At 40.9% G+C, this 26,169-nt stretch overlaps 1 protein-coding gene across 5 annotated transcripts; it reads left to right on the plus strand.

Moving 5' to 3' along the window:
- The first annotated feature begins 1,197 nt into the window (after positions 1-1,197).
- Positions 1,198-25,817, plus strand: LOC131250932 (transcription elongation factor SPT6 homolog). 5 transcript variants are annotated; one of them, XR_009173499.1, is made up of 19 exons: positions 1,198-1,355; positions 4,009-4,084; positions 13,521-13,656; positions 13,774-13,858; positions 13,980-14,136; positions 14,223-14,355; positions 14,448-14,715; positions 14,879-15,067; positions 15,159-15,278; positions 15,370-15,756; positions 15,834-15,944; positions 16,052-16,831; positions 17,692-17,833; positions 17,912-19,092; positions 19,275-19,484; positions 23,848-24,349; positions 24,541-25,126; positions 25,327-25,454; positions 25,544-25,817. XR_009173499.1 is itself a non-coding variant. In XM_058251333.1 (18 exons), the coding sequence occupies exons 1-17, from the start codon at positions 1,299-1,301 to the stop codon at positions 25,107-25,109; spliced, it is 5,103 nt and encodes a 1,700-aa protein (XP_058107316.1). In that variant the 5' UTR covers positions 1,198-1,298; the 3' UTR covers positions 25,110-25,126; positions 25,544-25,817. The 5 variants fall into 5 exon arrangements, 4 of the variants coding, with proteins under 4 accessions (XP_058107316.1, XP_058107317.1, XP_058107315.1 ...); XM_058251333.1 differs by lacking the exon at positions 25,327-25,454; XM_058251334.1 differs by lacking the exon at positions 25,544-25,817 and having other exon boundaries at positions 25,327-25,494.
- The last annotated feature ends 352 nt before the right edge of the window (positions 25,818-26,169 follow it).

The following is a 26,169-nucleotide window of genomic DNA, read 5'->3' on the forward strand; positions in this document are numbered from 1 at the left end:
AAGTTGGAGTTAAGTTCCAATCCAATCCGAGTATAGTTGAGCTCATCATGCTTAGACTCGGCTTTATATTGATCTCACCAAAAAGATGTGTAGTGTGGATATAACACATACATCATGGTGGCATGTGGCACACCACACAATCCACTTCCCCGTGTATCCGGTGGGGATTGAGTACTAAGCCTATTAGGATCTAATTGGAGACGGACGGTCCTATCAATGGCTCTATGGGGCCTATTGTAATGTATATGTTTTATCTACACTGTCCATCCATTTTTCTATATTATTGTAGGGCATAAGACCAAAACTTGAGTAGATCTAAGGCTCAAGTGGGCCATACTACAAGAAATAGTGGGGAATCAATTCCTATCATTGAAAACTTTTTGGGGCCACATAAGGCTATGATTAAGCTGATTTTTGTGTTTTCTCTTCATCCAGGTTTTGTGCGACCTTATGAAAAGGTTACATGTCAAATAAACTTTATTGTGGACCTAGGAAGGTTTTAACGATGGTCTTTCCATTCCCCCTACTTTCCATGGTGTGGTCAGTTTAAGCCTTGGATGTGCCACATTTTTTAAGATCATGCTTTAGAATGAAACGGATGAGTTGATGGACACTGTAGATCTAATACATAAATCTTGGCTAGCCTAGAGAAGTGTCAGACTTTAAAAGTTGGGTTGTGTTTTAGGGAAGGGGAGAAAATCGAGCGATTTCTGGAATCACCATTAAGCCAAGCCTCTTGGCGCAAAGAAAAAAAGAAAAAACAAAAGGAAGATAAATTATGGAAGACTTTATGAGTTAAGCGTAAACAAACAACACTTTACGTGAAGCGCTTCCTAAGCTTTGCTTTCCGTCAAATTTCTCAATATTAACAAATGGTTCTTATTATTATTTTTCTTTTTTCTTTTTAGATTTTATGGCATACATGCATTCAAAACCGTTTATAAGGTCATTTATAACGGGGTGAAATGAAAACACGAACAAAAATAGACGGATACAAAACTTTTGTGGCCGTATAAATATTTCAACGGTGGTCACTATATCCCCAATGTTTCCTCTCGTGTGGCTAATTTGAGTCTTGGATACAACTTATTTATGGTCATATATCCTTAAATGAGATCGAAAAACGGATGGACGGGTTGGATTTCTCACAAGCAGCGTAGTGGGCCCCACCCAGAATCCTGCGGGGAATTTCTAAGGAAATCCTCGTCCGTGGGCAGATATCACACACGATTGCGCAACATCCCATGCTATAAAAGCCTCTGCATTTCGCAAACAAGCGCTGAAACCAGAAGCTCAGCATGACTCAGACGCGGGAAGAGCTCCTCGACGATGATCTCGAACAGACAGAGATGGATGTAAGAGTTCTCCTCTCTTGATTTCATTTCATTTTTCTATTTTTTTCTTGAATCCTTCTCTCTCTAGTGGAATCTGTAGATCTCTCTAGGTTTCCGTACTTCTTTTTAGGGTTTCGCTAACGTGCGCCTGTAGGTAGTCCCCATGGCTACTCAAATTTGTACTCCCTGGGGATTTCCACCATTCATTCATGTGTCCCCCTTGATTTGATCTGGTTGGCCCCACCAATTAATGGCCGCAGTAGAGAAAAAAATGCCATCGGCCTTTTGTTTTTGACCACTTGTTTAGAGGGGGGTCATGGTAGGGCGCATCGTATCATCCAACTGATTGGATTTCTGTGACACAACGAAAATTGTTTTAGATATTAACTGGCACTGAGTTGACTCAGTGTTGGTAGAGAATAAACAAGTTTCTGTGTCGAAGCCTCACATCTCTTCTGACTGAGTCAGGACAATTCGGGCAATGCCATGCTGGTTTTTATCCCTGGGCGAGACACAGTTCGAAACTGTTATTTATGGCCATGTCCAAGTAAGATTAGATCAGCAAGAAAACGAGTAGGGTTTCTCGATTCACCCTCCATAGCGAAATCACCAAATCATGGAACTGTCCCTCCACAAGCGGAGAAGATGTACTGATTTGGTAAAAAAGAAAAAGCTTCTTCTAAATATTGTTTCATGATAAAAGAACTTTTCTTTGGTTTGGACTCCTCTGCTAAGGCACATTTTAACAAATCATTGATATTGCCTTAAGTAATCATTTATTTGGAAAATGAAGATGTGAAAATTCTCAATCCTTCTTGCAACGCTTTAAATTCCGGCTCATGGACCGTGCTGGAGAAGGTCATTTATGCATTTGGGCAGTGATATAATGAGAGGCCTTAATTTGGGCAGTGGATTAGGTGCGGCTCCGGCCTCACCCAAGACGGTACGGCCTTACCATGGGGTGTGCCTTGATATATTTATTCTATATCTAGGCCGTCCATCCATTTTGCCAGATCATTTTAGGCCTTGCACACAAAAATGAAGAAGATCCAAATCTCAGGTGGACCATACTACAGGAAACAGTGGTAATTGAATGCCCCCATTAAAAACTGATCGGGGCCCACCGTATTGTTTATTTGCCATCCAACCTATTGATAAGGTCGCATAATACCAGATGAAGGCAAAAAACAAATATCAGCTTGATCCAAAACTTATGTGACCCATTAATGTTCAATCATCACCATTTCCTAGGTATGGTCCATCTGAAATTCCGCTCTTCTTCAATTTTGGCCAATGGTGTGGATGTAGAATACATACATCAAGGTGGGCCCCACTGTAAGGTTCACACCTAATCTGCTCCCCCTAATGTGATGGGGTGGATGGCATATGTTCAGAGACCTGGGCCATTCATATGCATTGCGCATTGCGAGCATGCCACATAACAAAGATAAGCTAGTAGACTTATTCCCTCACATGTATTGAATTTGGAATATTGGACTTTTTTTTAATGAGAGAATTGGACTCCTTTTTTCTAACCTTGCATTGTTCTCATACCAGCTTGACCTGCCTTGACTAAGATTATGTTTGTTCAATGGCATGTTGTGACTGTACCCAACTTGATGAATGGCCTGAATATCTGACACATGCCGTCTGCCTGGATTTCTGACAAGTGTTCTTCCCCCCCACATGAGTGGCCCCTCATCGTATCATGACCCTTCTTATAGCTTTTTCCATTTAATTTCTAAGGTTTGCTAACTTCCATCAAAATTTAGGGCTTGTTAGGTGTTGTACTATTTATAGACCTGAATATGAATTAATTTTCAAGGTAAATCTTGGTTAGAATGAGTGATTGATTGGAGGTTTAAATTTTTTTGGGTGGAAGTACTTATTAGATTCTGTACATTTTATCCACAGAAATTACTATTTTGAGGTAAATGGTTTAAATATCAGTGCCATATTGACACTATGTATTTTCTTCCAATGGTTTGATATCCCACCTGATCAAGATGTAGTGTATTGTCTAATCTTTGTGACGAGCTGCTGTGCTTCTTGGTGTCTGCTTTTAGAGTGTTTCCATCTTTTACAATCTAAATACAAAATATTACTATCTTATCAATAGTATAAATAATTTCTTTTATGCTCATCATTATCTTTTAAAATTGTTGTCCACATCTTTGTCTGTTTAATGAGGTATGAGGTATGCCTTCTAAAATTTATTAATGCTATTGTTGTACCTGAAGTTTGGTGGGCGTTTATTAGTTGCCTGCTTTTTCACAGATGCATGACCCATCTGTTGATTGGTCTAGACTTGTGTTGTACCGAGGGCACATAAATGTGCGGTACATTGATATCTGATAAATGACATAGATCTTGCACAATGTAGAGTGTGTGCGAGTGTAGCATTGTAAGTCCTATCTACTCTCATGACTAGGTGTCACTCTTCTAGTGTGAATTTTCGTTCATATGATTCTTTATTCTTATGGCCCACCCTGACTAACAACATGTACTTTACGTATTAGTAATAACTAATATTAGTATCTTGATTTTCTTCATGTTTCCTATATAAACCTGCACAAATAAAACCATTTTTCTTAGTGCTATTGCCTTTGCAAGGGTTTCTTAGGGTGCTTAATTTGATGTTTTAGTAACATCTTCAATGACTTCTGTTTTGCAGCCTGATGAGCCTGTTGTTGAAGATGAAGCTGATGATGACAACGATGACGACGATGATGACAAAGATGAAGAAGAAGGTTGACCTTCTTTCAACGCCCAAAAAAATAAATAAAATCAACCATTGTTGGTGATCCAAACCATTATTCAGTCATCCCAGCGATTGATACTATGGTTTGGGTCACTGAACTAATAAGGCCACCACTTCTACAAACTGAAAGGAGGAATGCACTGTAAAATCCTTCAGATAAAGGCATAAAGCATTTTACAGTACTCCGTACGCTAATGAAAGTTATAAGCACCTAACCACACACACCATCCATATCTTTCATTAGTTAGGCACTTTCATGGATGGGCCATACGCCAAATTGCACCAGTTAATGATGTTAGCTGCAAATTGGAAGACTTTTGTTAGTGAATTTTCACTGTGTGTTAGACCATTACCTAAAATCCCAATTGTAATACCCAAAATCCATCAGTCAAGCTCTAGAATTATCTGAATGGTTTGATTTTTAGGTACCTCAATCTAAACGATGGACCCAAAAACAAATCTTCTGGCTATCACACATTCGTGCCTTGTGTAGGGATATTAGTGCTGCTTGATGAGTAATTGATTTAGATGCTGTTGGACCCTTTTCTCCTCTCTTGTTTATCAATTAGGACTCTGATTGCCAAGCTGGGAAAATAGAGGTGTTTCCTATTTGATTGCTCTTTAAATCTGAGGCAGTAATGACATCAGAATTCAACAAAAAATAGAAAGCAAATTTGAAGAAGAAAAGGAGAGGAAAAACTATTCCGTAAAATCCCTAGTTTTGCCCTAGAAACTCTAACCATGATCAAGAAGCCCTAAAAAATCCGATGAATAATGACATCGGAATTCAATAAAAAAAAATAGAAAGCAAAATTGAAGAAGAAAAGGAAATAAACTATTCCGTAAAACCCCTAATTTTACCCTAGAAACCCTAGCCATGATGAAGAAGCCCTAAAAAATTCTCCAAAAATCGACGAAATCAAAACCCTTACCTTCATCTTCATCTTTATGTTCTTAATCACCATCATCTCTTTCTTCGACAACTTCGGTGTCTTCAACTCCCCCCTTCCTCCATTTTGATCTCATTCTCATTTACAAATAGAAAAAAGAAATCAAAGAGAATGAACAAAATTCAAATGAAAAATGAGATGAAAAAAATTCAAATGAAAAAAGAGAAATTTCGAAGAGAAATCGATCATTACCTTCATTGTCTGAGAGCATGACTCTTTCTCCCATGTCAAGAATTGGAAATTGGCAGAAACCCTAACCCTAGAGGTGAAAAGATTATAGATTTTGCCACATTGAGAACCCCTAACACTATAATTCTAGAGTAGAGAGAGGGGATTTGCGAAGAGAGAATGGGATAATAAATATGGGTGAGAGAGAGAGAGAGAGAGGTGGTTTGGGATTGAAGAGGATATGAATGGCATTTTTTTTTTCTCCTTGCTGCAGCTTGGTGCCTTGGATCTCACATCGATACAGAGCGGGGGCTAACGTGCGTCGGGAGGGTAAGAAGTTTAATTGGAACCAAACTGGGATTGAATAAGAGCCGCGCTGAGTAAACTCCTGCTAAATACTTACCCGGGTTACTTTCGTAAATCGAGAGCCACGTGGGTGTAAACTTCATTAGATCTAATTTGTCAATTAGGTATGCTGCCTCACTTTAACTATTAAAAACAAAATTCATCATAATTAAAAACTTTGGTATGCTACACCATAGAGAAGAGTTGGGATGAAACTCCTACCGTTAGTTCTCTGTGGGGCCCACCTTGATGTTTATATGCCATCTAATTTATTTGTTTGAAGTGCCTCTTTGGAGTAAAAGAATTATACAAAAATTTTATTACTATAAAACCCTGACGGGCATCTTGCATGAATTTAGAGGTTTTACGTACGTATATTGTTGTGGTGGTGCACGAAAGTATTGAATCATTGTGATTTTTTGGAATCAAGGCTCAACAAGGTGTGATTACTTAATGGACGGTGTGGATTTTATGGATGTTGGAGATCGTTTTCCCATGAAGGTGAAAGTTACCGCCATAGTTATCTAGCGTCAGGGATCCAGGTGCTTTCCAAATGCGGTTCCCCACGAAATATCGGTTTAAAGGTTTGGGCTTGACCCCGAAAATCATAAATTTGAATAGGCCTAGCACAATAGCTCAGCTCGAAACAGTTCAAAATCTGGGCTGAAATCTATCCAGACTAGCCCGTTAACAACCCTACAGTAAGAGGCTTTCTCTAGAGTTGTACATGAGTCGAACCGAGTCAAGCGTGGCTCAACTCGACTCGGCTCGTCCAACAACCAATCCCAACTCGAACTCGGCGTGGCTCGGTCCTCGAGCTTGACTGGCTGGCTCAGTTCGGTCAATAGCTTGAGCCGAGTTCGAGTCTGTTCGACATTTTATAAAACACATAGATTGCATCTTTAATCTCCCACACTTCGAATGTAAATCAGTAAGAGCACTTTGTAGGCATTTCGTCAAACACTCGGCGAGCAACATCAAGATCAAGATATGAGGACAGTTGTACAATATAAAGTTTTTTAGTGGGGATTTGTTTCTTCAATCTTCTCTCGAATACCCATTTCGAGAATACCCTTTTCTCGAATACCCATTTCGAGAATGCCCTTGATATAAGGCAATCCAAGAAACAACATTTTGTGTTGAGCCGGATCGAGTTTATTTAGTAATTTTTGTATTTGATTTTCATATTGTCACTAAAATATTGATGGTCTAAATTATGGTTACCATTGTTTTTGTGGTATGATCAATGTCACCTATAGTTTTTAATTTATAATTGATTCATATGCAAGTTATTCAAACATAACAGTGGTAATTCTTGGTAAGTATAATACCAGGGTTTTGTGATACTTGATTATTAAAAGCTTCATGTCATACATATATAGGGGTGGCAATGAGTTGAGTCGAGTTGCATTAGGTTTAGGTCATAACTAGGATGGGTCTAACCTAAACCCAACTCACAAACATCATGGTGGGCCTTATCTTGCTTTCCAGCATAGGAACTTTGTGCGAAAGCTAGAGTTGTACATGAGTCGAGTTAGCTCGGTTAGCTCGCTCGATTCGATTCAGAAAAGCTAGACTCGACTCGGCTCGAAACTGGATTCAGATCGAGTCGAGCTGGTTTTTTGAGTTAAAAAAATTTCAAGTTGAGTTCAAGCTTGCCTAAGCTCTACTCGACTAGGCTCAAACCCCGACTAGAATTGAATCGGCTCGGTGACTCGATCATTTTGATCTTGATGTTGCTTGCTGAGTGCTTGATGAAATGCTTCAATGAAGTGTTGTTTCTTGGACTGCCCTTATATCAGGGTATTCTTGAAATGGGTATTCGAGAGAATATTGAAGAAATAAATCCAGAAGGCAAAAAAAAAAAACTTTACATTGTATGACTATCGATTGCCCTCATATCTTGATCTTGATGCTGCTCATTGAGTGCTTTATGAAACCCCTGTAAAGTACTCTTACTGATTTGCATTCGAGGTGTGGGAGATTGAAGATGCAATCTATGTGTCTAAGAAAACGTCACACATGCTTGAACTTTAATCCAAAAGAATTTTTTTTTCTTTTAATTGTACGATTGTCAACTGCCCTCATATCTTGATCTTGATGCTGCTCGCTGAGTGTTTGGTGAAACCCCTACAAAGTGCTCTTATTGATTTGCATTTGAAGTGTGGGAGATTGAAGATGCAATTTATGTGTCTGAGAAAATGTCGCACATGCTTAAACTTGGCTCGAGCTGGCCCGAGCTACTGACTGAACCGAGCCGAGCTAAGTTCGAGCTGGGGTTGGCTGCCAGCCGAGACTCAGTTCGACTTGTGTATAGCTCTAGTGAAAGCCTTTTACTGTAGGGCTGTTAACGGGTTGACCTGAATCAAGGTATCCCGTATCGGTATCGGTTAGCGTAACGGTGCCCTCCGATACCGATACAGATACGGGGGTGTAACGGCGATACGGAGGCGTAATGGCCCGTAACGGTGCATTTTTTTTGCCAAAAAAATATGGATTAAATCCGGAATATTCTAAGCATTCCAAATATGTATTCATTTATAAATTGGAACATGTTTATGGTGGTGTAACGGTCCACTCTTTGGTGAGAAGTTGTATCGGAATGTCTGATTAATTTTTGAACCAGGTAACATGAATTTGACTACAAAATTCATATATTTAATTTTCTAAATATTTAATTTATATACTTAACAACTTGATATCATTTCTCCCAATAGTTTTTTAAAAAAATGAAATTAAATTCAGGTAGATGGCGTTGCCAATTTGGGGCTGGCTTGGAGGACCAATCTATGCTCCAAATCAGCCTCAAATTCATGCAATTTATTGTCATTATCCCACTTATGAATTGGTCGACATTTATTGGATAGTGAATCATGAAAAAAATCAAAAGGCCTTATTTTAAAAAATAAAATAAAAGTCCAGAAATTAACAATTAAAACTATTCAAACAATTTGATTTTGGGATTGTGAGTTAGCAATTGTAGTCCATAATTTAATTGCTAAATTTTAAGTTAATATATGTCTCGTGTACAATTTTTTAAGGCTCGAATTAGGCGGGACTTGGATTGTGAAGTGTAGCACATGTGTCAAAGTTTTTTGGGCCCCACCCGTGATGAATGTGTTATATCCACACCGTCCATCCATTTTGCCAAATAATTTTAGGGCATGAGCCCAAAAATGAGGCACATCCAAAGCTCAGGTGGACTGCACCATAAGAAACAACAATAATTAAATGTTCACCATTAAAAATTTATTGGGGGCTACACAAGTTTTAGATCAAGCTGACATGTGTGTTTTCCCTTCATCCACGTCAGTGTAACCCAATTAATAGGTTAGATTGAAAATAAAAATTACAGTGGACCTTAAGAAATTTTTAATGGTGAGCATTCTATAACCACTGTTTCCTATGGTGTGGTCCACCTGAGATTTGGATATTACTAATTTTTTGGATCCTGACCTAAAATAACGTGGCAAAATGGATGGATGACATGGATAAAATATATACATCATGGTGGGGCCCACTTGGGTCTGATCAGATTGGATGGAAAATAAAAGTTACCGTGGGCCCTACGAATTGTTTAACGGTGAAAATCATTATCTCCGCTGCTATTTTTGGTGTGGTCCAGATGATCTTTGGATATAATTCATTTTTTTGGGTAGTGCTCTAAAATGATCTCTGAAAATAGATGAACGGTGTAGATGTAATAAATACATCACTGTGGAGCCCATATAACTTTGATCTCATTTGAACCATTCGTACAACTCGGAGCTCGAGGAGTGTCAGTGCTCGTCTTAGCATGACACGTACCTACAGCAGCTAGCTGGTGCGTGGTACACCTGCAAATAAAAAAAAAGGGAGAGAGAGGGAAACCGAAAAGAAAAAGAGGGAAAGAAGAGAGAAGAAAAAAGAGGGAAAGAGGGAAAAGAGAGAGAGAGAGAGAGAGAGAGAGAGAGAGAGAAGAAGAAGAAGAAGAAAAACAGGAAGAAGGCTGCAGCCGCAACCGCAGCCGCAACTGCCCGAGAAGAAGAAGAAGAAGAAGAAGAAAGGAAAAAAGGTAAGTTTTTTTTTTTTCCAAGGGCCGTAACGGTCGTTATGGCCCGTAACGGCTGTTATGGTCACAGAATTCTGTAACGCCCGTTTCGACCCCGTATCGCGTAATGGTGTTGGCCGTTACTGTTATGTATCGGCCAATACGGCCGTATTGTAACGGATATGGGACACCTTGACCTGGATAGGTTTTAGCCTGAATTTCGAATTGTTTCGGGCTGAGCCTATTCAAATTTCTGATTTTCAAGCTCGAGCCTTGCCCATTTAAACCCCTATTTCATGGGGAATCCGCGTTCGGAAAGCACCTGGGTCCTTGGTGGTAGATAACTATGACACCTGGGTCCTTGGTGCTAGATAACTATTTTGCGGGGAATCCACGATCTAACCTGCATAAAATCCACGCCATCCATAAGTAATCACACCTTGTCGGGCCTTCATCCCTAAAAATCACGATGATTCATACTACCGTGGACCACTGCAACAATATATAACTAAAACCTCTAAATTCATGTAGGAAACCTGTTCGGATTTTATGGTAATAAAATTTTTGTATAATTCTTTTACTCCAAGAGACACTTCAAATGAATGGATTAGATGTCATATAAACATCAAGGTGGGTCCCACAGAGAACTAACGGTAGATGTTTCATCCCAACTCTTCTCTATGGTGTAGCATGTCAAAATTTTTAATTACCTTGAATTTTGGTTTTAATGGTTAAAGTGAGGCAGCGTACCTGATGGACGGATTAGATCTAATGAAGGTTACACCCATGTGGCTCTCGATTTGCAAAAGTAACTCAGGTAACTACTTAGCGGGAGTTTACTTGGCCCGACCATTATCCAATCCCAATTTGGTTCTGGTTAAATTGCTTACCTTCCTAGTACACGTTAGTCCTTGCTCTATATCGATGTGAGATCAAAGGCACTGAGCGGCGGCAAGGAGAAAAAACATCATTCTTATCCTCTTTTCACTCCCAAACCACCTCTCTTTCTCTCACCTTATATATTTTCCTATTCTATCATTGCAAGCCCCCTCTCTCTGTACTCTGGAATTATAGTGTTAGGGTTTCTTGCTGCCGCAAAAAGTGCAATCTTTTCGCCTCTAGGGTTAGGATTTTTGCCAATTTCCAGTTCTCGACATGGGCAGAAGAGCTGTGCTCTCAAACGATGAAGTAATGATTGAGTTCTCTTCGAAATTTCTCTTGTTTTGTTTGAATTTTCTTCATTCTCTTTGATTTCTTTTTTCTATTTCCAGATGAGAATGAGATCGAGTTGTTGGAAGAAGAGAGGTGAGTTGAAGACACCGAAGCTGTCGAAGAAAGAGATGATGGTGATGAAGAAGAAGGTTAGGGTTTTGATTTGGTTGATTTCTGGGGAATTTTTTGGGGTTTCTTGATCATGGTTAGGGTTTCTAGGGTAAAACTAGGGATTTTACGGAATAGTTTCTCTCCTTTTCTTCTTCAATTTTGTGTTCTATGTTTCTGATTGAATTCCAATGTCATTACTTGCTCGGATTTTGATGAACCGTTTTGGTTTTTCTATTCCCAAATTCTAACCTGTGTGCAGAGCTCTGTCTGTCCTATCTAATGCGTTACACTCGAAGTTGAGATATTGCACATGGTCTATGATCCTTACGTTCATTGGTGGTCCGAGTACTCCGTGGACTACCATCTGTGTATTGCATGGATTGGATGAACCTTTCTTCCAGTTGGTTTATCTTTTCCTCTACACTGCTGGTGTTTCCAGTCTTTTCCTCCACACTGCTGGTGTTTCCGGTCTTTTCTACCATTCAATTTTTTGGTCACTGATAGGATTGTTAAGATTATATGATTGGGGATTGTCCTAGTGTGACTTATGTATCCATAATCTGTCCTGTTGACTTCCAGGTGCTTGGGATTGGATGACCCTTCACTTCCATTTTGTAGACCTTTTCCCATTCAATGCCCACATTGCCGTATTTTTCTTCCCACTGTTCAGTTTAGGTTACTGATCAGAAGGCTGAGATCTTACTACCAGTGTGGGTGTACTGCTGTGGCCAATACAACATTGAATCCTCCCAGTGAAGACTCTGGATGATGGTCCCTTGTGCCATTTTGTCAAATTTCAGTGCAACATAGCAGAGAAGCAAATAGCCAAATAGGTGCACAACCCGGAGGCCATGACTGACCTTTTGATTAATATTATTATTTTTTGAAAGATGATGCTTTATTAGGCCACTGCCAAAAAAAAAGAGAGAAGCAAAACAGAAACAGGAAAACAGAAGCAAAAAAAGAAGCAAAAACAAAACAAAAAGAAAACAGAAAAACCAAACAAACCTAGCAAAAAACTACAGAAAACCTAACCTACTAAGAGTACAATAACAACCAGCCCCCTGACTGGGAAACCCCTGAGAAACAACCCAATCAAGGCGCCAAATCCCGGAAGAGCTGAACAACTTGCATATAGGGCAGCAGTGGTCCAGTGGTCCGGGCTGTGCTAAATCTTTGTAAGAGGCGTGCACTGAGAATGACCTAGACATGGATAACTTCCAGTAGATAGTCTTGCTGATTCTGGGGCATGGAGTGGCCCTGCGAATGAGACGAGAGACAATAAGGCTTCGATTTCGCAATCGCGCAACTTTCTCTTAAAGGGAGTAAACCTGACATTTTCTTCACCATTTAAAGAGAAGCAAGAAGCCATGGGGACATCAATATCCAGGCTTAGGGAGGCAAGCTCCAGAAAAAGAGAGATCAGGGGCTGATTGCCAAGCCAGGGATCAACCCAAATTTGATTATTAGTTGAACTAACCAATATGTATTTTGTTTGGAGATGATTTAGCATAGGTTCCTGAATGCCAGCAAGCTATATCCTGGATTCCATAGATGGGGAATCATGGTAGCTAGCCTGTTGATCTGATGGACCCCATTGTGGATGTGGCGTAGGCCTCAGAAAGGACTGACCAACCTACCTCATGGAGGTTACTGTCACAAACTGAAAGCCATGTGGGTGGACTTTTCATGCAATCCACCCCATCCATCAGGTAAGCTACCTCATGTTCACCCTTGAACTCAACAATCATGATGATCCAAAACTCAGGTAGGCCACACTGTAGGAAATAGTTGGGATGGGCATGTCTAGTTTTGTGTAGGGCCCACCACGGTGTATCCATGCCATGCAATCCATTCATGTGATGTGCCTCATTAGGGTAAAGGAATTAGACAAAAATGCACTATCCGAAACTCAGGTGGGCCATACCATGTGAATTTTTAGAGGTTTTAGGCATTATTTTTACTGTTCCCTATGGGGTGGCCTACCTGAGTGCTGAATCAGCCTGCTTTTGGGATCAAGGCCAAACACGAGGTGGTGTAGTGTGCCTGATGAATGGGTTTGTTCTGTTATTCACATGAAATCATTTCCCCCACGTTAGATAAAGTCATGCTCTCTCTGTACCTACTCGAGTTACGCCAGCATTTTCACCCCAGAGAGTCTCCTAGATTGGGAGATGTTGACCCTTTTGCTCAGTAGTCTTTTTAAGTAGATGATTAAGAAAAATACAGCCATGGTCCTCAATCTTCATTCAACAGGGAAAGGCCAAATGTTTGAAGGGTTGGAGTCTTCCTGTTGCTGTGATACTTGTGGTGTCCACTGGCTGCCATGGGGCCCATTAGAAGAATGCTCCAGATCACCCAACCATAGGCTTCGCATGTACAGAATTGTGTGCATCAGCAAACTTGACATTTGCTGCTGACGTGCAGTGTGCCATTTATTTAATCTGTTTTGGATAATTGCTTTTTGGATGCTGATATGCTTTTTTCTTGGTTTTGATGAGGGGCACCGGCAATGTCGTTGTTTTGTTTCTGATACTTAGTATGTTATTTTTTCTTTGATCTCAATACTCATGTTATTTTGTCTCATATTGGGTTGCTTTGGTGAGTAGAAGAGGGCCAGGATGAGTATGAAAAGGATGGGTTTATAGTGGATGATGTGGATGAAGAAGAAGAACAGGACGAGGAGGAAGATGACAGGGGAAGTGATGAAGAGGTGAAACATAAGAGGAAAAAGAGGAGGAAGAGGTGAGATTTATATTTTTCACCTGTTCTCCATTTGTCATATAATTAATCATTCATATATATATATATAATCATGTGATTTGTAACCTGTTTGTAATACTTGATTTTTGTGTACTCCAGAGAATCTGAGAACTATCTCCTGGACGAAGATGACTATGTGTTGCTTCAGGACAACAATATTACGGGGTTTCACCGGCCCAAACCTGTGAGTTATTGAGCTATTTTTGGTACTTGTCTGGTCCTCTGATTTGGCTTTTGAGCTAATTGCAAGAGAATAGAGAGAGTTCTCTATTCATCTCATAATCTTGTCTTCTTAATATGAGTAGGGGAGCAAAAAGTTTAAACGTTTGAAAAAAGCTGGGAGGGATACTGAGCGAGAAGAAGGATCTGGATTTTCCGATGGAGAAGAAGTTGATAGAAGTGGTCACAGTGCCCGGACTGATGAGGAAAAACTTAAGCACAGCTTATTTGGTGATGATGAAGGTTCTCTTGGACACCATCTCTCTGATTTTGTTCCTAGTTTTTCCCCCATATTTTATTGAATGACAGAATCCATCTCAATGTTTTAGGGGCAGCACTTGAGGATATTGCCGAAGAGGAGGAACAGCCAGAAGAAGAGGATGGGGATATTGGTGAAGATGATGAGATGGCAGATTTTATTGTGGATGAAGAAGAAGTTGATGACAATGGCGCTCCTGTGAGGTATATTAATGAGGGATGTGTATTTGTTGGTTATTCCTGATTTCTTGTGGCTTTTTGTTTTTTCTTTCTAACTGGGTAATCTTGCTTCTTAGGAGGAGGAAACCAATTAAAAAGAAGTCAAGGCAAGCACCTGGTGTGTCCTCATCTGCATTACAGGAAGCTCATGACATATTTGGGGATGTTGATGAACTCCTACTGCTTCGCAAGCGAGGTCTTCAGAAAGGTGGCAGTTATGATGATTCTGGAGAGTGGAGGGAAAAGAGGCTTGAGGATGAATTTGAACCCTCTATTCTTGCGGAGAAGTATATGACTGAAAAGGATGATCGGATACGAGAAATTGATGTGCCTGAGAGGATCCAGGTCACAATATACGTTACTTGCCATATCCTCTTTCCTTCCTGAGATGTTGTTGACTGTTCACATGCAAGTTGTCTTTAGGCTCCTCAATGAATACCTCACACCAATTCAGGAAAAAATAAATAAATCCTAACTGCAACATGCTTCCCCCCCCTTTTTTGTGCAGTTATCTGAAGAAGTTACTGGCCCTGTTCCGACAGATGACACAAGCATAGAAGAAGAGAGCACCTGGATATATAACCAGCTTACTACCTCTGATGGTTCCCCATTTTTTGGCAACATGCATCTTGTGGACGAAATTAACAAGGAAGACATTGGAAATGTATTAGGGATGCTACATGTCCAGAAGTTTGATGTAAGGCTTCGTTGTTTTACATTTCAGAAGATTTTTGACATTAACATATGGTTTGAGAGTGATATTAGCAATTTTGAATCCAATATTGTAGATTCCTTTTATTGCTACTTATCGGAAGGAGCTCTGCCTTAGCCTACTGAAAGACCCTGAGCAAGATTTGGCAGATGGTGAAGATAGAGCTGAGAGAATGCCTAAGCTGAAGTGGCACAAGGTAATTCTCTTGCTCATGCATAGAATGTAACTATTGCATTATGAGCTCATGGAGTGCTGAAGAGATAACTGCCACTTCTTTCCTTTTCCAGAAACTTTGGGCTGTCCAGAACCTTGATAAAAAGTGGTTGCTACTTCAAAAGCGGAAGAATGCTCTTCAGTTGTACTACAATAAGCGCTTTCAGGAAGAAGCTCGAAGGATTGACGATGAGACGAGGCTTGCATTGAATCAGCAGCTTTTCAACTCTATTCTTGAGTCTCTTAAGGTTGCTGAATCTGAAAGAGAGGTTGATGATGTTGATGCAAAGTTTAATTTGCATTTCCCTCCAGGTGAAGTGGAAGTGGAAGAAGGGCAGTTTAAGAGGCCAAAACGAAAATCTCTGTATAGTATTTGCAGTAAGGCTGGTCTATGGGAGGTAGCAAACAAATTCGGGTTTAGTTCAGAACAATTTGGGTTGCTCCTAAACCTGGAAAAGATGGTATGTATATTCTTATCATAACCTTGCATTGGCTTTGAACATAAAGTGTAACCATGCCCCACTTCACTTGATTCCAGCGGGTGGATGAATTGGAAGATGCCAAGGAAACTCCTGATGAAATAGCTGCGAACTTTACATGCGCGATGTTTGAGACTCCTCAAGATGTGCTCAAAGGTGCCAGGCACATGGTAGGTATTCTACTTTATTGTTGCCCTGAATTTTAAGTTTCAATATCTGTGTGGAATTTACAGCATATTGTGCTTGGCATTTTTAGCATTTTTTTTGCATGCTCCAGGCGGCAGTAGAGATCAGCTGTGAGCCATCTGTCAGGAAACATGTTCGCAGTATATTCATGGAGAAAGCTGTGGTCTCAACTAGTCCTACACCTGATGGGAAAACTGCAATAGATTATTTTCATCAGTTCGCAACTGTCAAGTGGTTGGATGAGAAGCCATTCTATCGATTCAAAGATGCACAGTGGCTTCTTATCCAAAAAGCAGAAGAAGAGAAACTCCTTCAGGTTACCATAAAATTGCCAGAAAATGTTCAAACTAAGTTAATAAGTGATTCAAATGATTATTACATCAGTGATGGAGTTAGTAAGTCTGCTCAGCTTTGGAACGAGCAGCGGAAGTTGATATTGAAGGACGCTTTCTTTAGTTTTCTTCTTCCTTCAATGGAAAAGGAAGCCCGATCCCTCTTGACGGCAAGAGCCAAGAACTGGCTGCTTATGGAATATGGGAAACAGTTGTGGAATAGAGTATCTGTTGCACCATATCAGCGGAAGGACACTGATGCTGGCTCTGAGGATGATGCTGCACCAAGGGTCATGGCCTGTTGTTGGGGCCCTGGAAAGCCAGCAACTACTTTTGTGATGTTGGATTCATCTGGAGAAATGCTGGATGTGTTGTATACAGGGTCCCTCAGTCTTCGCTCTCCAAGTGCTAACGAGCAGCAGCGCAAGAAAAATGACCAACAACGTCTATTGAAGTTTATGACAGACCACCAGCCTCATGTTGTCATTTTGGGAGCAGTGAATTTGAATTGTAAACGTCTGAAGGATGACATCTATGAGGTATGCATTCCAAAATCCTGATTTCTGCTGAATTTATCTAAAGTGTGGCTTTATTACTAATGTGCGCGCGTGCTTGATCTGTCTCTGTGCATCCGCACACATCTAAAATCATTAAAGACAAGTTCTAACATATATTATATGAAAGGCTTTTATCTTTATTTGGAACCATGATTTTGAGAAACAGCAGCACAAACTTACCTCATTGACTTGCTCTCTCCACTATTCTGTCTTTTTGCTTCTCGTTGGAATTAAACTTGGGCAATCATATTCTGACATAATTGCTTTTTATAGGCACCCTACTAAGTTGCCTGCTCCTGTATTATTTGTTTGTTCAACAAATAGTTTTTTTGGTACGCAACGAGGTTTGGGCGAGCAGCCATCACGATGGGTTTGCTCCCTACAGGTGTGGGTTCGACCCCCCTCCTCGGCATTACTTGGTACATGGGGTTGTGGGTGATTGTGTGTATCTGCAGGGAATAGTCTCGCCTCAAAAGGGGGCAGGGACATCCTGTGTCTTCAATTTTTTTATATTTTTTTTCAGTAATGGTTCTATGTACCGTATTGTTGGTTGTATTTTATTAGTTATTGTGATGCAGTATTTGTGGCTAAATGTTGGGAAATCTTGCCAACAGTGGTCTTTTACAAGTGTTGATGGATGTTCTTCATTTATTCTTCATAAAGAAATTGGTAAAGGTGCATAGCCTGCATCTATGGACATATAAATGCAGTTGATGCTGTTCTTTAGATAATTGTTTTTAGATGTAAAAGGGTCCTTTGTTTACGTTAGATACTGAGCTGTCTTTCCAAAGTATCTATACAAGCTATAACATGTATTCCCTTTTATTTTTTTTCCCACCCAGGTCATTTTTAAAATAGTCGAGGAGCATCCTAGAGAAGTAGGTCAAGAGATTGATGCAGTAAGTGTTGCTTATGGAGACGAATCCCTGCCTCGTCTTTACGAGAATTCACAGATTTCTTCAGATCAGCTAACTGCGCAACCAGGTAACCGCAATAGTCTTTTGCTGATTACTGAATGTTTGATGACCTTTTATCCTGAATTATGTTTTATTATGCATGCAGGCATTGTTAAGCGTGCTGTGGCTCTTGGTCGTTACCTTCAAAATCCTTTGGCCATGATTGCTACACTATGTGGGCCAGGGAGGGAGATATTGTCATGGAAGCTCAATACTTTAGAGCACTTCCTTACCCCTGATGAGAAGTATGGGGTGGTTGAACATGTAATGATAGATGCCACCAACCAAGTAGGTGTTGACATTAATTTGGCTGCAAGCCATGAATGGCTGTTTTCTCCTTTACAATTTGTTTCGGGGCTTGGACCCCGAAAGGCATCTGCTTTACAGAAAGCGCTGGCAAGAGCTGGGGTCGTTTTCAGTCGAAAAGAGATTCCGATGAACGGAGTTCTTAAGAAGAAGGTGTTCATTAATGCCGTTGGTTTTTTGCGTGTCCGTCGGACTGGGCTGGCAAATGCAAGCAGTCATTTTATGGACTTGTTGGATGATACAAGAATTCATCCAGAGTCATATGACCTTGCAAAGAATATGGCCAAGGTTGTCTATGATGAAGATGTTCAAGAGGATCCAAATGAGATGGATGATGAAGCTCAGGAGATGGCAATCGACCATGTCATGCGTAACCCGAGGCTGCTGAAAGTTCTTGATATCGGTGAATATGCTAACAGCGTTGAGGAGCGGCTAGGGACGAGAAAAAGAGAGACGTTAATGGACATAAAGATGGAGTTGTTGCATGGATTTCAAGACTGGCGTACTCCTTACACTGAACCTAGTCAGGACGAGGAGTTCTATATGCTTTCTGGTGAAACTGAGGAAACCCTTGAAGAAGGAAGAACTGTTCAGGTGATGGTTCGCAGGGTTACACCTCAACGTGCAACTTGCGGGCTCGACTCTGGCTTGACGGGTGTGATTTTGAGGGATGAACTTTCGGAAGATGGGAATGTCGATCCAATGGACAGCATAAGTGAAGGAAGCATACTTACCTGCAAGATTAAAGGAGTCCAAAAGAATAGATTGCAGGTGATTCTAACCTGTAGAGGAGATGATCTAATTATTAAACGGTTAAGGAAGATCCAGGATTTGGAATCGTTCTATCGTGAACCAAAGGGCAATTCACAGAGTGACCAAGATACAGCTCGCAAGGAGAAGGAGCTTGCAAAGAAGCATTTCAAGCCAAGGATGATTGCTCATCGCAATTTTAAAAATTGGACCACTGATGAAGCAGTGCAGGTACATTTTTAGTACTGATAGAATCCACCATTATCTTATTTATTTATTTATTTATTATTATTTTGAAGTATGGGTAGCAGTTCCTTGCTAATTTACCCTCAAAGAGGAGTAATAAAAAAACAAATCAAGTTCCTTGCTGCTGCCCTGAAGCATGTTTCTTACCGTCTAAATGTGTTGAGCAGTTCCTTTCTGACAAGGATGCTGGTGAAAGCATTATTCGTCCAAGTTCCAGAGGGCCATCATATTTGACTCTAACTCTGAAAATCTATGATGGAGTTTATGCTCACAAAGACATAGTTGAGGGTGGAAAAGATCACAAGGACATTACAAGCTTGCTTCGTCTTGGGAAGACATTAAAAATAGACGATGAAACGTTTGAGGATCTTGATGAGGTTGGTAAACTTCTCTGGTGCATTTGAAAACGATCCAATCTTTTGCAATTGTTATCTTATGAGTGCTTTTTGAAATTGACCATCCTCAGAACAACTTGGGCTGCCATTGACAAGGCATGTGACTACATTTTTAGTTTTTTTTTTTTGACAGGTATACCTATTCAGTTTTGTAATTGGTCCAAGAAATCTTGTTGCATTTTCTTACAATGGCCCTTTCTTCTGGATTGGTTTCTAAACCTCTGAGGAACTTGTCTTGATTTTATTTATTTATTTATTTATAATATTTAAAAAGTCATCCTAAAAAAGAAAAAAGAAAAAGAAGGCTGATGTACTTGATATCTGAATGATAGTGTATTTATTAAACTAAATATCATTGTTTTGTAAGGAGCTTAATTCAAAGTTTCACTTTGTCTTTTAAACTCTTTGAAGCTCTCTAATTATTTAGGAATGATGCATTAGATAGTTTAAGAAGCATATTATGATCCTAGATAGATCACACGGACAACCCAAAGTAACTAGGGACCCGGATGATGATAAAGATGATATATTGATAGTTAGTGATGTATAAAAGATCATGAAAGAAAAGAGTACAAATTGCTTGGATGATGGAATGATGTGTCAACCATATGGGAGACTGGGTACTGAGACCTAATGATGGAATGATATGTCAACCATATGGGAAACTTGATATTTTAGATAACTTCACAACATGTGTGTATGCTCTGGCACTCAGTCTAGGATTCAGGCTTGGCATTTGAAACTCTTTCTGGTCCAGTTTTGTAAAATTGCTGTATTGTTGGTGGAACAGGACGGTAGCTCATCTGGCTAAGGTGATGAGCTGCTGTGCTGCTTCGTTCCCCACAACGTACCTGGGTCTCCCGTTGTGTCTTGGTAAACCCCCTCTTGCATTATGGGATAGGGTGTTAGAGAGAATGGATAGAAAGGTGGATCCGTGGAAAGGCAAGTTGTTATCATTAGGAGCTAGGATCACCTTGATCAAATCCTCTCTTTCTAACTCGCCCACTTATTTCTTCTCCCTTTTTCGTTGCTCCAAATCTGTTCTGGCTAGGATGGACAGATTGCGGAAGAACTTTCTTTGGCAAGGAGGGAATCTGAATTTCAAGTTCCACCTCATCTCTTGGGGAGAGGTTTGCAAACCAGCAGAAGAAGGGGGGGCTGGCATCAAAGATTTAGAGCAGTTTAATAATGCTCTGTTAGGAAAATGGGCATGGAGATTCATGGTGGAAGCAAAAAGCTTATGGCGTGAAGCCATAGCCAGCAAATATGGTGTCTCAAATCTATGAAGATGGACCAGAAACTCGTCTATGTATAGGGCCACCTACTGTTGGAAGTCGATTTCAAGAATGGCTAGTAAAATATTCCCTCAGATTGGATTCTCTTTAGGCAGAGGGGACAACATTTGCTTCTGGGAGGATATTTGGCTGGGGGACTCTAGCCTCAGGTCCCAATTCCCCCTGGTTGCCACTTTGAGCCTGTGTCAAGGTGTGTCTGTTTCAGATTGCTTCTTGGTCATGGATAAGGGGGGTTCATGGACTCCTCCATGTAGGTGCAATCTTAATGACGCAGAAGCTGAAGAGTTGCTCGGACTGCTTTCTCTTCTGGAGGGTGTGCATCCTTTCCCTGATGAGAGAGATGCTCCATATTGGCACGTGGACAAATCAGGCTGCTTCTCAGTTTGTTCAATTTTGAAGGTGATTGATCCAGTTAATCAAAGATCCGAGTTCAGTTTCTTAGCACCTATTTGGCCTATTCAGGCTCCACTCTAAGGTTGTAGCTTTTTCTTGGCTTGTGGGAAAGGGTAAAATTTTCACCCTGGACAACCTTCTTGAAAGAGGTATGATCTTACCAAATGTTTGCTCTCTTTGTATGCAAGCAGCGGAATCAGTGGACCATATTTTCTTACACTGCTGTTTTACAAAAGGAATATGGGACTCTATTCTATGTTCAAGGTCGTCTGGGTAATGCCTGAGACCATCAGAGAGTTGGTGATTTCTTTGATTGGGGGTTGCCCTTCGGTGAAGGATATCAAGAAATGGCAGCAGACTATGTTGTCAGCAGTGTTCGAAATATCGGTATCGCACAATGTATCGCACCCTTGGGATACAGATACGTATCGGTTATCGCACGGGATATATCGTTTGTATCGCATAGTTTATCGCACTTTTTGGAAAACATGGGGAAACATTAGCAAAATGGTTGAATTTTTTTATGAAACTTTGGAGATTATTTAAAAAGACCTTAATGCACACTTTTAAATCATAAAATATCAAAAAAAAAGTGCACATAATAAATTTCCTTTGTACAAGGTACCAAGTTATGCGTTATCTTATTAAACTAAGGTAAATATATTTAAATATGATGCATCCCATTTATAAATCCAAAGCTGCTAATTTTAGGGGTTTATACCAAAATTGAAGTAAATCCAAAGCTCAAGTGGACCATTACACAGGAAACAGTGTGGAATAATGATTTCCACCGTTGAAACCTTCCTAGGGTCCAAAGTAATTTTTATTTGTCATCCAACCTGTTCATAAGATGACAAAGACATGGATGAAGAGAAACGACAAACATCAGCTTGATCCAAAACTTCTTTGGCCTCCAAAAAATTTTCAATGGTAGAGGTTCAATCAAAATGTTTCCTGTGGTGTGGTCCAGTTGAGATTTTAATTTGCTTCATTTTTGGTATCTAGCCATAAAATTATCTTTTAACATGGATTAGCGGAGTGGATAAAATAAAAAAGTAACAGTGGACCCCACACAATTTACTCAGTACGCTAGGGGTACTGAGTTACTCGGTACGCAATCCGCTTCCGTAGTACACGTTGTACAAACAGTTCAAAGCAGATCAGAGTTACATGGCCCCACCAATAATGTATTTATTATATCCACACCGTTCATCCATTTGGAGAGATCATTTTAGATCATGAATCCAAAAATGAGTGACATCCAACCCTCAATTGGACCACACCACAAATAGCAGTGAGGACAATGATTCTTGCCGTTATAACATTCGTAGGGTCCACCATAACGTTTGTTTTCCATCCAATCTGTTCATGAGGTCACAAAGCCCTTGATGAATAGGAAAAACAAATATCATACGATCCAAAACTTTTGCGACCCCAAAAGGGTTTCAATGGTGGACGTTCAATATCCCGCTGCTTTTTTACAGTGTGGTCCACTTGATCTTTGGATCTGTCTTATTTTTCGGATAAAGCCTTACGAGGAGCTCGCCAAATGGACGAACGGTTTGGATATAATATATACCTCATGATGTGACCCACATAACTTGGTGACGTCAACACGTTGGTGACGTGCGATGCACCACCCGTCCGCTTCTTCTGCATAAGGGCTCGGGGCCCTTTTTTTTCGAAGCAGAGAGGGTTCCGGACGCCGGAACCCTAAAATCTCTCCCAAATCCCGACTATTTCAACGATTTCGGCGGATTTCGCGGCCAAATCTCTCCAAATCAGAGGCTTCGATTCAAATGGCCCATCAAACACAGCTTCTGATCAGGCGATCTTCTTTACAGGTACCGAAATCTACCATTAAAAGTTTTTCTTTATTCTTTTCTTTTCTTTTCATTTTTTTCGGATAATGATGCTCTCCCAGGTGCGATATCGACGATAATATCGGCCGATATCAGAAGTTTTGGATTTTCGGTATCTTCCAGGGGTTGTCGGAGGAGTTTCGTCTCTCTAGGGCCCGATACCGATAATATCGGCCGATATATCGGCTGATAGTATCGATATTTCGAACACTGGTTGTCAGTATTTTGGAGCATATGGAAGGAATGCAATGACCGCTGTTTCAGAGATCTCAGTCACCCCTTTCATCATGTTTTCGCTCAAGTCTCTTTGCTGCTTAAGGAGTGGGATCCTTGACCAAAGATCTGTTCTGTTGTAATTTTAGTTTTCTGTTCTGCTTCTCTGCTGTTTTTCTGTTGTTCTCTGCTGTTTTTTGTATTTTTGCTTCCGTTGCACCTTTTTATTAAAGTTTATCCTTCAAAAAAAAAAAAAAACAGTAATCTTCTTTACTTTCAGTGTATTTGTTCAACGATTTTATGAGTTTCAACTATACAACAATTACATTGTATTTGTTCAACAATTTTATGAGTTTCCAACTATACAACAATATCTGGACTGTTGAAGCATGGGAGAATGCTTGATCATCTTAGTTGCCTTGCTTGTGGTGTGGATTTATTGGTGAGGTTCATGCTCATTAATGCACGCATAAAAGAAACACATGCTTAATTCCCATTGCTTTTATATGTAAATAGTTCCATTACTGGGTTAATCATGATTTTATTCTTTTTTGTCTGTCAACCTCCTTGACCCCTCAACAGGTCGTGGATCGATATGTTGATCCACTTGTAACCAACCTGAAGGTCATGCTTCAATACCGCAAATTCAAGAAGGGCACGAAAGCGGAAGTCGACGATCTTTTAAGGATGGAGAAGTCAGAGTATCCGATGAGGATAGTTTACTGTTTTGGAATTTCTCATGAGCATCCAGGAACCATTATTCTGTCATATATACGGAGCACAAATCCACATCACGAGTATATTGGTCTGTATCCTAAGGGCTTCAAGTTCCGGAAGCGGATGTTTGAAAGCATTGACCGGCTTGTGGCGTATTTCCAGAAGCATATTGATGATCTGCAGCATGAATCAATGCCATCAATCCGATCAGTGGCTGCGATGGTGCCAATGAAAAGCCCTATGACTGGGGGTTCCTCTGGCGGGGGATCTGTAGGCAGTGGTTGGGGCGGTTCCACAGCCAATAGCAGTGATGGGGGTTGGAGAGGTTCGGACAGGGACCGATCTTCTACACCAGGTTCGAGAACAGGTGAGCAAGCAAATAGATGTTTTCTAACTCCCTCACTGTCCCTCTCTCCCCCCTTGGCTACAAAGGGCTCGTTATGTATTTTTTTTTTTTTTTTTTTTCTCTTCTTATTATTTTTTTCTTTTTTCGTGGGGGATTTCCAATTTGAGTTAGGTTGGAGAACTGAAAATGTCCTCCTTTTTTATTGAATGCAGGTAGAAATGATTACAGGAATAGTGGTGGTCGTGGCGGACACCCGAGCGGGCTGCCTAGACCATATGGGCGTGGCCGGGGGCGTGGGTCATACCACCATGGAAGAGGAAACCACCACAGTGGCAGCGAGGGACATGATTCTGGTTATGGTTCTTCTTCCAAATGGGGCTCAGGTGCAAAGGAAGACGACAATGAGCTGAGCAGCTTCCCGGGTGCCAAAGTCCAGAATTCACCTGGTAGAGAGGCTTTTCCTGGGGGTTGGGGCAATAGCGGTAGTGGCGGCGGTGACAACTGGGGCAATGGTGGAAATGATGGTGGCAGCAATTGGGGCAATGACGGTAGCAGTGGTTGGGGCAGCAGAGGAGGCAGTGGAGGAGGCAGTGGCAGGGGTGGCAGCGGCGGTTGGAGTGGTGGCAACAGCGGTGGCGGAGATGGATGGGGGGGTGGGGATGGTGGCAGCGGCACTGGTGGTAATTCTAGTTGGGATGCTTCTAAAAGAGCAGGTCCCTCACGGCAGGAGAGTGGCAATGATGAGGGTTGGAACCGGCGCAGGGCAGGCAGCAGAACATAGTGATCTCATCTCCTTGTGTAACTACATTCTCATTTCCTTCTCTTCTTTAAAAATAAAAGATAAAAAAATTTCTACAGAGTGACCTGCAACAGTGGTGAGTTCAAATACCCTCGTGTTTTATGTTGCAGAAATGATCTCATCCCTGCTCTAATTTCCATCAAATCATATAAGCATTTTGATTCTAAATGGAGTAGTGTTTTTTTTTTTTTTTTTGAAGGCCATCCTAAATAGAGATGTTTTGATGACTAGCTATAAAACCATGATATTTTCATAAAAAGTTGGTATTGGATCACCCTTTTTTTCGTTCGAGGGCTGATGTAACAGAAACCCCTTGTTAATGTATAGGTAGGTTGAGAAAGGAAAATACAAGAGCAGTTCACATTCAGTTTGTAAATTATCCAGCCACCTGTACTAACACTGGTTTTCGTCCGCAGTGGTTTATGAATGAGAAATGCTGGTACCATGGAGCTTCTGTACTCATCATATACCTCGCAAAAATCAGCGATGATAGTGACTTGATCTGGTGTGGCCGTCTCGTCATAATCCAAAACTTGCTAACCTACCCATATGCTGGCTAGCAATTGGGTGGCTATCAGTGTCCGATGCCCTTCCTTTCAAGTGGTGGCCTACCACATCAGCAGTCCTGATCACACCATGTTTTCGATAGGGGAGAGGAAGAGGATGTTGAGGGGGCAGGGCATTTGTACCTAGAGTTGGGCATCGAGTCGAGTCGGACTGAGTTAGGGCTGACTTGATTTGATCCAGTTTTGAAATAGGCCTGACCCAAATCGATCCGACTCGATACCGAGTCCAGCATGCCTGACTCGATTTGAGTTCGGTCTGGCCTGGACTGATCTGGACCGAGTCCGATCTGGTCAGAAGCACCGAGTCAGGTCGAGTTAGCACCGAGTCGGATTGAGAGATGGAGGGAGGGAGTGGTGGAGAGAGGAGGGTGATGGTGGTGGGTGGTTGTCGGGCTTGGATTCAGTCTGGCCTGGACTGATCTGGACCGAGTCCGATCTGGTCAAAAGCACCGAGTTGGGTCGAGTTAGCACCGAGT

The sequence above is a fragment of the Magnolia sinica genome, chromosome 7 (assembly GCF_029962835.1).
Source record: "Magnolia sinica isolate HGM2019 chromosome 7, MsV1, whole genome shotgun sequence".
Taxonomy (NCBI): Eukaryota; Viridiplantae; Streptophyta; class Magnoliopsida; order Magnoliales; family Magnoliaceae; genus Magnolia; species Magnolia sinica.

Coding starts and splice junctions, on each gene's coding strand:
- LOC131250932 (XM_058251333.1), top strand. CDS start 1,299: ATGACTCAGACGCGGGAAGAGCTCCTCGACGATGATCTCGAACAGACA. Junction 15,945..16,051: donor TCAAAGGTGCCAGGCACATG/GTAGGTATTCTA, acceptor TGCATGCTCCAG/GCGGCAGTAGAGATCAGCTG. Junction 19,093..19,274: donor CCACTGATGAAGCAGTGCAG/GTACATTTTTAG, acceptor TGTGTTGAGCAG/TTCCTTTCTGACAAGGATGC.